This window comes from Chiloscyllium plagiosum, chromosome 2 (assembly GCF_004010195.1).
Source record: "Chiloscyllium plagiosum isolate BGI_BamShark_2017 chromosome 2, ASM401019v2, whole genome shotgun sequence".
NCBI classification, from domain to species: Eukaryota; Metazoa; Chordata; class Chondrichthyes; order Orectolobiformes; family Hemiscylliidae; genus Chiloscyllium; species Chiloscyllium plagiosum.
Genome location: NC_057711.1, coordinates 104592703 through 104610195, shown reverse-complemented (window position 1 = coordinate 104610195; position 17493 = coordinate 104592703). Strand labels below are relative to the sequence as shown.

The window sequence follows — 17493 nt, the reverse complement described above, 5'->3', positions numbered from 1 at the left end:
TCATGAGGGGCATGGATAAGGCAAAAGATCAAGGTCTTTTCCCCAGGGTAGTTTCCCCAAAACTAGAGGGCACAGGTTCAAGGTGAGAGGGAAAGGGTTTAAAAGGGACCCGAGCGGCCATGTTTTCATGCAGAGGGTGGCCAAACATAGGTAAATGGGACTAGTTCAGTTTAGGAAACCTATTTGGCATGGATGAGTTGGACCAAAGAGTCTGTTCCCATGCTATATGACTCGAAGACTCTATGACTCTATGTTGGTCATGGCTCACTTTTAGCATCTTGCGTTTCTAATTCAAAGATTTACAAGTTCATGTTCCTCTTCAAAGGTCTATAATCGTGCATTGACAGAGTGCATTGTTGCAATTGCCATCTTCAGGATGAGTTGTTAAACTGAGGTCCTGTCTGAGGTCCATAAAATATTCTAAGGCACTGTTTCAAGAAGAGCTCTTGGCCAGATGTTAATCCCTCAAACAATATCACTAAAACAGATCACTCAGTTATTCAGTCCAGTGCAGTCTGCTGCATTGCCCATAGTTCAATCGATGACTACTCCAAAAATAGTTGAGGATGCCTTAAAGTCATGAAAGGATGTGTAAGCATAAATTATTTGTTTAATGTTTTAGGAATTGAGATCTGTATGAAATATTTCGATCATTATTTAATGAAGCTGTTTTATATGCTAACATTATCATTACTAAGATCATACACTGCTACTTTTGATTTTTTTTTCAGTATTATGAGTCTCAGATTGATCATTGAGTTGAAATGACTGACAAGCAACAGTAAATTTCATTAAAACTATATTTAAAGCTGCTGCTTCTTAAATATTGAACAAGATTCTGCATAGCCAGTAAATCCTCTGTGGTCTCACACAAGGAAAGTCAATTGATTTGCTGTTTGAAACAACTTGGAGGATTTTGTAGAGATACAGGATTTATTGAAAAGTTAAAGCAGTTTAGATTTCCTATTTTTACTTGTGCAGGGCTGAACCTGTTGTGTAGAGTCACACATTGTTTCCTTTAATGCCTAGATGCCCATTAAGAAAACAGTAAGTTCCCTAAGTAATGGCAATATTATAAATCCCAATTCAAATTTAGAGAACATGGAATTAACAATCATTTGGCCACTTTAAGTTCTCAATATTTGAACTTCTGGTTCAAAAATTCCAGTGGCTGCAGCATTGCCAATGAATAAACAGTAGAGTCATTTTCTGGTGGAAAAGAGAGGCATTAGGATCGAAAGGCAGGGCCAACCCAAAATAGATTTGTTGACGAGTGAGCGATGGGGTTAAGGTGGGAATTGTGGAGGGGAAATATGTATCACCCTGACAACAGAGGGAGAGAACCAGGTGAGGTCAAATGGTGGTGGGAAATGGTAGATCAGATTGGCAGCATCAGCCCACACCATGTATATTGTAGGTTAATTGGTTGAACTCTCTTAATTCTTTGACATAATCTTTGATAATCGGATAACCAAGGTTAAACATTTTACTAAACTTAAAAGACAACAGGCTTTACAGATAGAAACATTGGGCAGACACTTAGAGTGGTCCCAATGACATGGGCTATGACAAGAACTGTGGTAGAATTGTGAGAGAAGCTCAGTAAGGCATATCTTGAGGTTGGGAGTGACTTCCTGCATACTTAAAGTAAGCTCGAGGATCCAAGATGACATTCTTGCTAGGCAGTGGTGAATTACCTATTAAGCGGGTTTATTGCTTATTAAAAAACCTATTAACTGCATAATCTCACCTCATTAACACGTGGCTTCCTGTCCTACAAACCCTCTGCAAGCAAAATAAATGCCAAGAATTCTCAATGTAAAGAATTCTCTCTGAGTGACTTCAGCTCACCACTGGCTGTAAGGAACCTCCATGTTATTCGCTATGTAACAACATTCCAGGGCACAATTGATGGGCAACAGTGGCACACAACTCTCCCCACTGAGGTTGGCATCTGATAGTTGCCAAATTCTCACAGCTTCTATTGCACCCTTCCAATCCACTGCAGGACAGTTAAGCAGTATAAACTTGTGTTGCAGAGCACAACAACTGGCATTGACAGGCTGCTGCAAGGACACTTTGCATGCAATGTCAGGCATTCAGCTCATGCAATGAACCAAGCTGCAACATAGGGCTGCTCACTTGTTCTGTTCGCATGCACTCTTGTTCCACCTACCTGCATGCCGACAGTATCCATGCCATGCCTGTTGTTGCTTCAGCTAGAGACTAGAAGTTTTCAGAACTGCTGTATTGATGAGCTCTTTAGCGCAGACGCAGAGGCAGGTTGTTTGCCAGTAAGGATATGTCCTAGGGTAGAATGTCTTGCTGCAGAGGGAGAAAGTGAGCCCTGTAGGTGCTGGAGATCAGAGTCGAAAAGTGTGGTGCTGGAAAAACACAGCAGGACAGGCAGCATCTGAGGAGCAGGAGAATTAACATTTCAGGCATTAGCCCTTCATCAGGAATGCACAGCATACTGAGAGGTCAACATGTGCCAGCTGCCTAGATGGAAAACACTTTGCATGTTCATTCAATCACCTGGCCATGTAAAGGTAGGGAAGGGCGGGGTGAATGTTACAAGTAGTTACAAGTACAATCAGTATTGGACCCAGTCCAGTGGATTGGCCAGGGTCATTTGGATGAGGCATGGTCAGGGTCTATGACTACAGTTCAGGGAGTGGGGAATGGTCATTCTTGTTGACACATCACAAAGGAATAATGTATTAACTGTCAGGAAGCTACAAAGTCAATGGTCAATGGTCATGTCTGGGAATAAGTTGTCAAAGTCAGTTAGATATCTAAGGCAATATTGTATTGGATGTCCATGCATTGATGGTTGAGAAAGGTGAAAGGGGGACTTACATGAGCAAGGGAAGTACTCAATGTTAAAAATGATTGGGGCGATCAAGTCTCAAGGCGGGGTGGAGACTATTAGCAGTGGCACCATCATGGCCTCTACAAGGGGAATGTTGAGGACCTGAGTGGGCATGTGGGGTGAGGTAATGTTGGGGCTCAGGGCAATGACAGAGAGCTGGAGATGAAATTCAATGTGCTGGCTCTCCACATGGACTGAGTGGAAATGGACTGATGGGTCACTGCAATCTAAAAGAAAAGAAATTGGTTCTGGGAGGAGGGGACAGAGTATCTGGCAACAATTCAGACCATGCTGCTGCTGTGTTCCCTGCCATCACTTGCTGTTCACTTGATGTTCAATGTAACTGGAAATGGCTGAGACAATGCCCAGGTAAAAACAATGGCTGCAGATGCTGGAAACCAGATTCTGGATTAGTGGTGCTGGAAAAACACAGCAGTTCAGGCAGCATCTGCCTGAACTGCTGTGCTTTTCCAGCACCACTAATCCAGAATGAGACAATGCCCAGCCTGGATGGGGTAATTGCCACATTGATAGACCAAAGTGTGGGATCCTTATCTGCTGGACATCAGGCCATTGAAGAAGCAAATGCATGAAAATGAGCTTGCAAACTGCAGCTGTATTCAAATTACAATGTTTCATCATCCGCTTGCAATGTATACAGAGGGAGCATGTTTAAGGTTCAAATGTTGGTCAAAGATGGTATGCATCATGCATTGGTCCTTTTAAATTGTCCATTAGTGTCTGAATGAATGCACAAAGTAATGGCAATAACTTTAGAAGAGGAAAATGCTGATCAAAACAAATCCATAATGTGTGAAATATTCAAGGGTGTTGTTGGAGGTGGCGATGGTTGCTTCATTATCGCTCACATATTACAATGGACCCCACTGTATGCAAGATATGTTTCATGGTTGATGTGGGTCTGGGATAGAAAGGAGGTCAGACCATAGCATACCTCTCCTTTTTGATGAAATGTTGGCCACTCAGCTGGCACAACACCTTCACAAATTTCCTACATATGTTAAACTTGAAGCTGAATGAATGATGGAGGCACAGCCCTTATTATCAGGGAGCTGCGTGTCTAACTGTATGGAAGTGTGTATGCAAGTCTTAGCTACAGAATATTCACCACTGATGGTTATCAGAGCTGGTTTGCTCCTTACATTCCCACCATGATCATTGCTAGTGAGTCATGTGTCCAAGCTGCTGTTGGCATGTTAGTCACTGTGGCTGCCTACCCTAGAAGATGAAGTTGGACACTAGATGACCAGGGCCGATGACATGTCCAGAAATAGCTGCAGGATGTCATGGTGGAAGAGAAAGTTAAAAATCACATAACATCAGGTTATAGTCCATCAGGTATCTGATGAAGAAGCAGCACTCCACAGGTGAGTACTTCCAAATGAACCTGTTGCTCTATAACCTGGTATTGTGTGATTTTTAACTTTGTACACCTCAGTACAACACTGGCTTCTCCACATCAAGGTGGAAGAGGATCTCCAAGATCAGGTAGAGATCACAGTTACAGAACCCTTCAGGTCATATCAGATCTGCATGCCCTCCGCTATACTACCGAGAGTGCTGCGTCATCCAGGTATGCTGTATTCTGCACAACTGGAGAAGGCAACGAAGAGATGTGCTGGATATTGAGGGACTGGAGGGAATGGGAGCAGTCTTCTGAGCAGGAGGATGAGGACAATGGGAAGGAGGACGTTCTCTTTGTACGTGACAGAATTCATTTATTTTGAGTGCTACAATTCAGCCAGGACCTGACTGACACCCTCTACCAGTAGATAAGAGCTGGCTGCAGAAGACCATCTTGGAATGTAAAATATTCATTGGTCATAATGCCAGCATTTGTTTTGCATTGTGAGGGTGAACTGCAGCCTCAATTGGTTTTGTTTTTTTTTTGCTGTCTGCAAATAAAAGATCATGTTTGCAATTGTCCAGTTACTTGCCTCTATGTGATGTGCCCTCCTGGAGATTGACAAAGCATGTGTCTGAGGTGTGCGCTGGGACAGAATAGCACTGACTTACAGAGATGTTTAGATTGAATGTAGCTAGGAGAGGTAAACTGTTTAGCATGGCGTATACACAGTAACAAAGTTGAGAGAATGGAGTTATAAGTATGAGAGACTGTCAGCCTTGCTAATTATGTACCTTGAATAACACAGCTTTCTGACTATTGTGTGGTGAGGGGCAGTGCCACATTGTCAAAGCTTTTCCAGGCACACAGTGGTCTTTTAAATTTGGTACAGATGCCAGGGATGTAGGACTTTAAACAATATCTGCTGAGTGATGAGCTCTTCTGTGGATGGCAAGTAGTAAAATGGGGTTAAATATGGACTAGGGGGTTACCACAGGGTCAAGGCAGGTAGTTAATGAGGAAATTTGATAAGATATGGCGAAAGATTTTGTGAGAGATAAACCTAGTGTGAGGATTGACCTGTTGGGAAGTTGACCTGTTGTCTTAACTAATTAAGTCAGTTATCAGACACTTGCCATCCGCATGGGCACTTTACTGTGACAGAGAGACCACTAGGTAAACTCTGACAGTTTCCCTACACATTCTAAATGTGAGGGGGTGGGGGCACAAGGAAGTCTTTCCTTCTTTTATGGCTGCTCAGTAACCCGTGGAGGGCCACACAGAGAATAATGGTCACCATCATTCTATACCTGCATCATTGGCAAGTTCCCTCCCTCAGGCCTCCCTGGGGTGCCCTCTTCGTCTTGGCTATCTCAGTCAGTGGGATGCTGAACAGCTACTCAGTGATGACAAATAACCCAGAGGCCACTGCAAGGAATGTTGTCTGACAGGGCTGGCAACTCTTGGCGGGGGTGGGGTGAGCAGTGAAGCAGTGAGGGCTAGCTAGCTTGATAGGATTGTCCCCAGCTGGTAATCTGCCAGCCACAATGTCCTGTTGCTCCCCTCCCCCACATGGGTCAGGCCCTGCTTTCAGTCCCCGTCTACTTCGCTTTTTCAAGAAGCATTGTCTCTGAAAATCTCTAGGAAGCTAGTCCATGAGTATTTTACATTCCATGATGGTTTTCCGCAACCAGCTCTCATCTGCTGGTACCAATCAGGTTCTATTTAGCTGTTGTGCCCACTTTGCCCAAAAATGGAAGCATGCAGCTGTAGGTGACAGCAAGAGCTGTGACACATTGTCAGTTAGTTTAGTAATAAAGACACCAACATGGAGCTATCTCGAGACTCGAGAAAACAGTGAGAATGGGGAGGTGATGACATAATGGTAATGTCATTGCACCAGTAATCCAGATCTCCAGGCTAATGTTCTGGAACATATATTTGAATACAACCAGGCAAATTATGAAATTTGAAATCAATAAAATCTGGAAATGGAAACTAACCTACTTGAAAACATGAAACCAGTTAAATCCCATCTAGTTCACTAATGTCCATTATTAAAGAAAAGCTGGCATTCTTAACTGTTCTGGCCTACACATGACTGCAGACCCATCATAATGTGTTTGATTCTTAACTGCCCTCTTAAATAGCACCAGCAAGACATTCAGTGTTGGCCTACTAGTCATAGCTACATCCCATACAAGAATCACCTGGCAAGTTGAATATATCAGAGCAGAATTTTAGGGAACGGAAACATTTCTGGTATGACTCTATGACCCATTGGTCAGATTTTTCCCCTCACTCTCCTGCTTGACAGTCTTTCCTGCTGCAACTCTTTAGACACTTGACATGCTCATGGTGCAGTGAGGTCATGGAGACATCTGGACTTAGTGAATGATATAACCAAATGTATACACCTCCTTCATGGATGAGTTTAAAGGATTGAGAAAGAAACAAGAGAATATACAAGGAAAGATATGAAGTAAAATAAGGACAGTAGGAAAAATTGAGGTGGAGTGAAAGTGTGGATTAAGGGAGAAAAAAAAGAGAAAAGAATAAGTAATGAATATTTTTAAATTTTGATTTTTAGAAAATTGACACTCAGCTGTTTTTTCTTTTGGTTGCATTCTACGTTTCTACTGCCATTCATCCCACTTCTGTCACTAAGTTGCAACACTAAAGAGGCAGGAATGAAGGTAATGCCTTAGGCACACAGGGAAAATTTTGGAAGTTTTCCACTTCCCATTGTATAGAAATTTCAAAGTGCTCTTCAGCAGATATTGAGTATACATGATGCAAAGGAATGTACTTTTTATCCATTTCCAAAAATATTTGATTAGCAAATGTTTGTGCCGTTTGGTTACGAGCCAAGAAAATTATTGCTGCATCGAAAGCTGCTGCGCTCAGTTCCGGTCTCCAGATTACAAAAAGGATCTTCAGACACCATGGAGACACTGCAAAAAAAAAATTACAATGATGATACCAGAACTGAGAGGTTACATGTAAATTAAATATATAAGTAGCGATTTGATAGGGTAAATGTGAAAAGGATGTTTCCACTTGTTGGAAAGTCCAAAACGCGATGGCGTAATTATGAGGAGAAATATATCTTGAATAGAATTTAAGAAAAAGTTATTTGCTAAAGCTTGGTTAGAATTTGGAATACTCTACAACGTGAAATAGTTGATGTGAAAAGCATTGCTGCATATAAAGGGACACTTGATACAGTAAGTACATGATGGAGAACAAGATAGACTGTTAAAGGTAAAGGAGGTAGGAAGTGGGGTATTTAAAACACTGAGTTGTGTGTAATGGTCTTTTTAGTGCTGTGGGTGGAGTATTGGGCCAAACATTCCAACAGATCATCATAGGCTGAAACTTTTATCACTGGGTGTGTCGGAAGTTGAGGCGTGACGTTATAGAGGTTGATAAATCATGAGGGGTATAAATAATATGAATCACAGGTGTCTTTTCCGTCGAGTGGGGGATTTCAAGACTGGGAGCATATTTTTAAGGTGCAAGGAGAAAGATTTAAAAGAAGATATGAGAGGTAGTTTGTTTTACACAGAGAGTGGTTTATGTGTAGAATGAACTTCAAGATGAAGTGGTGGATGTAGGTATAGTTTAAACGTTTAAAATATAGGAATAAGAAATGTTTGAAGGTATATGGGCCAAACGCAAGCAGGTGGGATTAGTTTTGTGATTATGGCCGACATGGACTGGCTGGACCTGTTTCTATGCTGTGTGATCCTATGACTCTATCAAAGATCCAGATGTATGACTGATGTATGTTGGACCCCTGTGAATGTTCTGACATGCAGAGCTATGTGAGAGTTGCCTGGAAAGTTTTCAAAATCTGATGGATAATTCCCCTCCTCTTTGAGACCCTCCAGAGCTACAGTCAGAGAACAGATCAACTCTGCTGTGCTTACCTAGATCATTACTCAGGAAATGAGAGAAAGCTTTAATCTGAATCTAACATCTGCTTGACAACACAACTGACCCCATTCCTCAGTCAACTTCACCCATCTCCTACTTTCCCCTGACTTGACCACTCTCCTGAGCACTGACAAAATTCTGATATGAATAGCCCACCCAAGGCAAGCTGACCTAACTTCTCTCTCAACCACCTGACTACTCTCACATTATGGCCCACGTCCTAAACTGCCTCACCCCACTTGCCACCCAATTTCTCATTAATCTATTTTACTCACTTGCACCTCCCTTTGCCCACCTCAGCCATTTATTTACTCACTCACTTACCCATCCACTCACTCATTCACAAAATTTCTAAAGCTAATCGTGTTCACTTACCTTGCTGCAGTTAGTACCATAAAAAGAACTCCAATCTGCTCCTACATGTTTTCTCAAGGGATGCTGCACTGCACATTTTGTTGCAAGTTGGCATCAGATGACCCTGGTAGACACTGGAGTAGTATTGATTCCAGTCATTTTACAAGTACAGTAGTAATCTGCATAGGCAATGTCTCCAGTATGGGCCTCACACTTTAGAAAGAATCCCAATGAGAGGATAAAGATTTGCAAAAATCACAGTAACTCCACTGCTGCTAACAGATTTACTCATGGGCATTTCGCCCTGCAACTGACCCATGAGGGACTGCTCCTAACACAAGCAGCAGGTAGAATTTTTCTGCATCCTACAGAAACAACGACATGAAATTAAGTTTTGTGAAGTTACCTATTTACAGCATTGTCAAATGGTTGGTTGTTGTTAATTGATGTGTCAATGCGTCAGTGGGACAAAAATGAAGCTGCACTGGAGAGATTGGAATAAAACACTGATGGGAAAAGTTGTAGCCAAACAATACTATTAACTACCCTCTTTACCTGTCCTGCTACTTTCAATGATTTGTATACACATAGACCTAAGTCCCTCTGCTCCTGTACCCACTTTTAGAATTGTACCCTATAATTTATATTGTATTTCAAGTTCATCTGACCAAAATGTATCACTTCACCTTTTTCTCCACTGAACTCCATCTGCCACCTATCTGCCCATTGCAATGTCCATTTGGAGTTTCACACTATCCCACTCACAGTTTACAATGATTCCAAGCTTTGTCATTTGCAAACTTTTGACATTGCCCTTTGCACAGCAAGCTCCAGCTCATTAATATACATCGGGAAAAGCAAGGATCCCGATAGCAATCACTGCGGAACTCCACCACAAACTTTTCTCCAGCTTGAAACATAATCATTGACTATTATTCTCAGTTTCCTACCACTCAGCCAATTTTGTTCCCACATTGCTACTATTCCTTTTGTTGGAGAAATTTGCCAGCAGCTTGAAGTGAAATTGACAGTTTATTGCAAGCGATATCACTAGAAGGATCGAATCCTGCCGACTACGCCAAACTGTTGGAGAAATTTACCCAATGGGTTATAGATCACAAAACAAAGCTTGAAGTGTAATTGACAAACAGTGTATTGCAAACGATATCACTGGAAGAGAAACAGACTAGGCTGACATAGAACTGACAATCTGTACAGGTAGATCAGATTTCTCTTCCCAGAGCTGAGGATAAGACCAGTTTTACAATAATGCTGCACAATGAGACTGATTAAGAAATGAGAAACTACAATGTATCTGGAAATGGAATAATCTAGTTGCAAGGATGCTAATTGGAAAGCAGTTATTGGATGAATGTCCTGTTCCTTCACACAATGCAACATCCTGACAGTCTTGATGGTTCCATTTCTCTTCACAGGTAGGTGTTAATGTCTCCTCTGAAGTGTTCAGGTGCTTTCATTGCCGTTTCTGGAGCATGTCCTTGCTGGTGCCTTTCTGTCTGACCTGCTCTTTGTGTGGCTTTGGTATTGCTGGGTTGTGAAACTGCCCTTGGGGCTTTGAGATATTTGTGGTGCTTTGTCATTGTTAGTGAGAGCTTAGAGTGTATTGTCTTGTCTGCATGCTGTCTCAATTAGCTTGTGAGCCTGCTTGGGAATTCTGGGTGTTTTTGATATGGTTTGGCCAATTTTGCTTTTGTGGGCCTATCGTGGGCTAGCAGATCTTTTCCCACACCTTTACTCTATCAACAGCCTGGCCGTCAAAAGACTCCACCAAATTTAAACTGGCAAGTACGTAATAGCTGGGATTAACTTTATAATCTTTCTTGAACAAGACTATAACATTTGCAATTCTCCAGTCTTCTAGCACTTCCCTCAAGTCTGGGGACTGGAAGTCTATGGCCAGTGCCCACAAAATCACCATCCTCACTTCCTTCAAAATCCTTGCATGCATCTAATCTGGTCCTGATATCTTGTTGGCTTTAATTGCCATTCGTGTATCCAAGACTTCTTCCTTATTAAATTTGAATCCTTGTAGTGATGGAGATTCCTCCTCTGTCACTATGGCCTGGGCAGTATCATTATCTTTTGTAAAGACAGACGTAAAGTAAAATGTTTTCTTTAAAATAAGCAAGAATTGATTGCTTTTGAATGGATTGAAAGCCTTTGGGGCAGTTTTGAAGGAGACCTGACTGAATTCAGAACAAATTGTACTTTGTCTCTGAGAGATGAACATAGAAAAGTTCAAGGCAAACACAGTTACCCTAGTGTAAAAGTTTAGATTGTAAACTGTTATGACACAGCAGTAAACCCCTCTGTTAATTAAACTAAACACACAGAAAAACTCACCTCGTCTCGTAATCTTTTAAAATATGATTGACAGATAACTCCCAAATTTTACTATTTAAAGAACAAATATCAATTTATTCTTCAACTCTGAAAGTGAACATTAAACACCAACTATTCACAAATCTAAGTCCCCATTTCTCTCAACTGCTTATTTTAAAGAAAACATTATACTTTACACCTGTCTTTACAAAAGAAGATGCGGCTGCCCAGGCCAATTTCTTGGTTCTGTCTTGATGGCAGTTGTTCTATCTGATTGTCAAAATGCCTGCCTTTTTTATATCCCCAACATTGGATTGTTTCATTGGTTCAATGTTGGCAAAACAATACAGTCAAACTTGATTGGGTTTTAGTATCCTGGGGCATAATTTAAACTGAATGATTAAATTCAAATTGTTGTCAGTACAGCAATCAACTCAGGTATATATTTTATAGCCAAATGTTACATATTTTTAATTTTCCTCGGTTGTGCCTGACCTGCTGTACATTTCAACTGTCACACGTTTTGACTCTATATATTAGATAGCTTGGTTTATTTTATTTTTGTGTAATAAACCTCTAAATAACCATCATGTTTAATTTAAATAAAAACGGTGTCAAGCCAGGTTTCATTCTTGAATTGACTTGCCCAGTCATAACATCAGCTATGATCCTAACAGTATCTTTATTGCCTATCAGTGCAGATGGAAGGTTTGAAGTATCCGTGATGACTAAGGCAATTGTGAAGTACAATGGGACAGTGAGATGGACACCTCCTGCAAGTTACAAAAGCTCCTGTACAATAGATGTCACATTTTTTCCATTCGACAAACAAAACTGCTCAATGAAATTTGGATCCTGGACCTATGATGGAAACATGGTTGACCTCATATTGGTGGATGAAGATGTGGACCGAAAGGATTTCTTTGACAATGGAGAATGGGAAATCTTAAATGCTACAGGAATGAAAGGAATGAGGAGGGCTGGATATCATTCATATCCATTTATCACATATTCCTTTGTATTGAGACGCTTGCCTCTATTCTATACATTGTTCCTGATTATCCCCTGCCTTGGTCTATCTCTTTTAACTGTACTGGTTTTCTACTCACCATCAGATGAAGGGGAGAAGCTATCTCTATCCACCTCAGTTCTGGTTTCACTAACTGTCTTCCTCTTGCTTATTGAAGAAATAATTCCTTCTTCCTCAACAGTCATCCCATTGATAGGCGAGTACTTGCTCTTTATTATGATCTTTGTCACGCTCTCAATCATTGTCACTGTCTTTGTGATAAATGTCCATCACCGATCCTCAACCACCTACCACCCCATGGCCCCGTGGGTGAAAAAACTCTTTCTTCAAACTCTTCCCAAACTATTATGTATGCGAGGCCACACTGATCGCTATCACTGTTCGAAAAGTGAGAATCTGAAGGTGAAGCAAAAAACATTTGATAAACATCAGCACGACAAGGTGAAGAATGATGAAAATGCAGCAATGATCGCAATCTTAGAAAAGGCTGCTGAATCAGTGAGATACATCTCAAGCCACATAAAGAAAGAGCATTCTATTCGTGAGGTAAGGGCACTAGGATAGTAACAAGCCAACAATGTGCATTTCAGAGCTTTCCAAAACAAAATAATATTTAAAGATGTGCACATTGTAGCTTCATTGCTGTATATAATAATTCTGGAGTCTAGGATATAATAACGATAAAGATTTTAAAAATTTAACAGATGTGTTCACTCTTCTTTCACCAAAGGTAATTCTGTCTCATTCTAGAATTTTAAAGGAATTCCTCATTTCTTTTTAATTTCACAGAAATGGAGTATTTGGATTTTCAAAAGGCATTTAGCAAGGTACCAAATAAAAGGTTTTTGTACTAGACAGGAACTCATGGTTAATGTAATAGGGTGGGTTTAAAATTGATTAGCACACAAAAGATTGAGAGTTGGGATTAACGTTTCTTCTTCAGGTTGGAATGACATAAATGGTGGGGTGCTACAAGGATCTACAAGGATTCATTACAATCTATAATAACGATATGGAGGAAGGTCCAGAGTGTAAATTGTCCAAATTGCTGATAATACAAAAATAGGTGGGAGAGCATGTTGGGATGAGGACATAAGAATATAGATAGGTTGAGTGTGCTGGTAAAAGCTGGGCAGGTGGATTTTAATGTAGAAAACTGCAAGGTAATGAACTTTGGTAGGAAAAATCAAAAGGCAGATTACTATGTAACTGGCGAGAAACTGTAGCACAGAGGGAGATGGGTGTTCTTTTCAAGTTTCACAAAACATTAGTATGCAGGTCCAGCAAGTAATTAAAAATGCAGAAGTGTTTTAGTTTTTATTGTCTGTAGTTTGTAGTTTATAAAAAGGAACTCTTGTTATAATAATGCAGTCTTGATAAGGCTGCACCTAACGTTCCATGTACAGTTTTGGACCCTGTATTTAAAAAAGGATATACTGGTATTGGAGGCTGTTCAAAAGAGATTCACTAGGCTGGTTCCTGTGATGAAAGGTTAACTTATCAAGAATGACTAAACAGCTTAGGGCTGATCTTATTGAAACTTACAGAATTGTGAGGGGACTTGACAGTGTGGATGTTGAGAAGATGCTTCCACAAATGGGGATGTCCTTATCTACAGGACATATTTACAGAATAAGAAACATAAGTAATAGCAAGAGGAGCAGGAGTAGGCCCTTCGGAGCCTTACACTTGCTCCACCGTTCAGTTTGATCATGGGTGATCTGATATTCCTCACCTCCACTTTCCTGTGATTTTCCAATAACCTTTGTTTCTAATACTGATCAAGAACCAATCTATGTCAACCTTAAATATACACAAGGACTCTGCCCCCACAGCTGTCTATGGCAAGGAGTTTGAAAGACTCACAACTCTATGAGAGAAGAAATTCCTCCACATCCCAGTATTAAATTGGCACCCCTTTATTTTGAGGTCTGCCCTCTGGTTCTAGTCCCTCTCACATGCGGAAAAATCCTCTCAGCATTCACCCTATCAAGCCCCTTAAGAATCCCATATGTTCCATAAGATCTTCTCTCATTCTTCTAAACTCCAGTAAGTAGAATTTCAACCTTTTTAGCCTTTGTTTATGAGACAATCCTCCAATAACAGGATCATCCTAGTGAATCTTCTCTGAACTGCCTCCAATGAAATAATATATTTTCTTAAAAAGAGGACCAAAACTACTCAAAGTACCTCAAATGTGGTCTCACCCACACCATGTACAGTTGCAGTAAGGCTTCCCTATTCTTATATCCCGGGGAATACTCATTAAAAACTGAGATGGGAGGAAATCATTTCTCCCAGGTCTTCATGGATTGTTTACTTTAAGAGACTTGAGCAGACGAGATAATTGAACATGTTGAAAGAGGAGGTAGATAGATTTTTGAAATATCAGTGAGTTGACAGTTACTTTGAGTTGGCATGATAATAGATTCATGGCTTGGTACAGATCAGCCATGATCTTGTTGAATGGCCAGGCAGGTTTGAAGGGCTGAATGGCCTACTCCTGCTCCTGTTCCTTATGTACCTATGTTCTTAATACTCCTTCACCAATGTTTGTCTAGCAGGTGATTGGTTAGAGATGAGCTTGCAAGGCTTAAAACAGTGGTTCCCAACCTTTTCAGTAACATGGCACACTTAAATGTGACAAACAGTTCAGTTGTGCACTCACTTATATTACATCACGTCAATGTTGCCCTTTGGCCATGTGCTTTTAGAATGTTCACATTTTAGAATCCAAAGACCAAAACTGTGCTTTCAATTTGATTATATTTCAACTTTCATGAATTTTATGAGTTGTAATTTTGGTTGGATAAAGCATTTTCAAGGTGAAATAATATTTGTTTTATATTGTTTTTTATTACCTTTGTACAAACATTCATGACAACTCTCATGGCTTATAATGCATTTTTCTATAACTTTGCATTGCCGACTTTGCATTGCCACTCTTCACCACGACAGCCCTTTACCATATAGACGATACTCTTACAATGCATCTCTCCCATGTAACATTTTCTGCTTTTGGTTGTCATACATTTCAGCATTTTGAACTTTGATTCTGTTGGTGTAATCTGCAGTTCACACTTTGTTGTAACTTGTACTTCACAGAACTCAACTAAAGGTGCCCTAATTGTTAAAAGATTAAATGTGAGAATCCTATTTGAAAGAGTTTGTGGAGAGTTCAATGATTAAGTCATCTTGGCAACAAAAGACTGCATGGTTCGGAAAAGACATCAATGTTTTTCAAAGTGTGTGCATTGTCCAAGAGTTCATCAATGCTGACCTTCCAAGCATTACCTTCCAAACTAATATCCTTTGAAACGCTCAATTCATCAACTATCAAGCTATATACAGGGAAACATCAATTTTCCACAAACACAGGCGGGGAGTATTTCGCTTGGTTAATCGAATGCCAGATAACATAGTTTAACCAGGCATCAGGACCTTGCGATTTTGCTGAATAATCCAATATTTGGATAATCGAATGCCAGATAATCGAGGTTCCTCATATCCATTTATATGTTAGACCTTCTCCCTATGTATCACACAATCATGCCATCAATATAATTTTCTTTCCATTTTTCTACCTGTAAATCTCAGGTAAACTCATAACTACTCACATTGCATTATTAAACATTCTTTCTTTCTTCACAGGTTGTGGAAGACTGGAAATTTGTAGCTCAGGTCCTGGATCGGATTTTCTTGTGGCTGTTTTTGCTGGCAGCCATTCTAGGATCAGTATTGATGTTTGCTCCAGCACTTCAAATGTGGGCAAGCATTGTGATAACGCCCAGTGCAAACTATCACACTTAGCCTGAGGTTTGCAAGATTGACAATTTGGATCTGTTTAGCTAAGATGCCATTTGCTATTAGATGTAACTACATTTTATAGAAGGAAAGGGATTTAATAATCAATCATTTGGGAGTCGCAGAAAAACGCTTTTATTCATACATGATAAAAGTTCCATTAAGTTGTATCAGGTTTCTCTGTGCTATTTGCCAATATGTGTAAAAACAGTGCAAAAGGTTGATGCATTTCAAAGATAATTTATATCCAGAAAAAAATTCGTTTCTATGATCTTCCATGCTCTTCTTCTTAAGTCTATTTTCAACTACTTAGAAAGGATTATTCCCAGTCAGTGATTAAAAAATTGTTTTGTTTTGATCAGCCCATTTTCAGCTGTATTTGTCAAACAGAAGCAATTTGACATGATAGAACATATAAAAGCATCAACTTTGATGCAGTTCTTTCTGAAATATATTGTGTTCTAAGCAAATAAAAACCAAAAGAACTGCAGATGTTGTAAATTAGAGACAAAAATAGAAATTGCTAGAAAAGCTCAGTAGGTCTGTCAGCATCTATGGAGAGAAACAGAGTTAACGTTTTGGGTCAACTGGAAACATAAACTTAAATTCTCTCCACAGACACTGACATACCTGCTGAGCTTTTCCAACAATTTCTACTTTTGTGTTCTTAGCCACTATTTAAATCCATTTATTTAAGGCAGATTTTATGTACAGTGATGTGCAAACTATGCTGAGCAGAAAATTAAGCAAGACAAACCTCTCTGAAAATCACCACAATTTACACTCCAAAGTCCAAATTATGACCACAGTGTAACCACTCAACCAACTGTATATGTGTCACAATAAAATCTCATTCTAAATACTTTGCTTGAATAGTAAAATGTAAAAGTATCAGAATGTGCTGAATTTTGGCATATTCTAACAACGTTTGTTTCATATCACAACTGTTTATCAGTCAGCCGTGGTCACTTTGAATTTTGAAGATTTATTTTATTGTGAATTATGAAAGAATATCCAGCATGATTATTGGAGCCACATCACTTCTTGATAACTAGAAAACTGCTTATTCAGCATTTGAGATACATGCTTATGTTCACTATATAAAGTGTTTGAATATATTTCTGGCTTAAAAGGAAGAAAAAGATTTGAAGTACAAAGAAATTATATTAAGTGTCTTTGAGACATTATCCATGATTGTTCAATGTGCCAGCAATATAATGGATCAAGGAGCCATTATGCCTCAACATGATCACAATTAAACTGTGATAATGGTTCAAGATTAAAGTGGTGCTGGAAATGCACAGCAGGTTAGGCAGCATCCAAGGAGCAAGAAAATCGATGTTTCGGGCAAAAGCCCTTCATCAGCAATAGAGGCAGGGTGCCTTCGGGGTGGAGAGATAAATGGGTGGGGGCTGGGGCTGGGGAGAAGATAGCTAAGAGTTCAGTAGGTGGATGGAGGTGGGGATGAAAGTGATAGGTCGGAGAGGAGGGTGGAGCGGATAGGTGGGAAGGAAGATTGCCAGGTAGGACAGGTCATGAGGATGGTGCTGAGCTGTAAGTTTGGAACTGGGGTAAGGGGAAGTGAGGAAACTGGTGAAGTCCACATTGATGCCCTAGGGTTGAAGTGTTCCGAGACAGAAAATGAGGCATTCTTCCTCCAGGCGTCGGGTGGTGAGGGAGTGGTGGCGGAGGAGGCCCAGGACCTGCATGTCCTCGGCAGAGTGGGAGGGGGAGGTGAAATGTTCGGCCACGGGGTTGATTGGTGCAGGTGTCCCGGAGATGTTC

The 17493-nt window shown here is 40.3% G+C and overlaps 1 protein-coding gene across 1 annotated transcript in view; it reads left to right on the top strand.

The window, feature by feature from the left end:
- The window catches only part of LOC122562489 (neuronal acetylcholine receptor subunit beta-3-like), a 44237-nt gene extending 27994 nt beyond the window's left edge, over positions 1 to 16243 (top strand). The window contains exons 5-6 of the mRNA XM_043715327.1: positions 11571 to 12450; positions 15556 to 16243. Coding sequence (XP_043571262.1) covers positions 11571 to 12450; positions 15556 to 15714 — 1039 coding nt within the window. The 3' untranslated portion in view covers positions 15715 to 16243. The remainder of the gene's footprint in view (positions 1 to 11570; positions 12451 to 15555) is intronic.
- The last annotated feature ends 1250 nt before the right edge of the window (positions 16244 to 17493 follow it).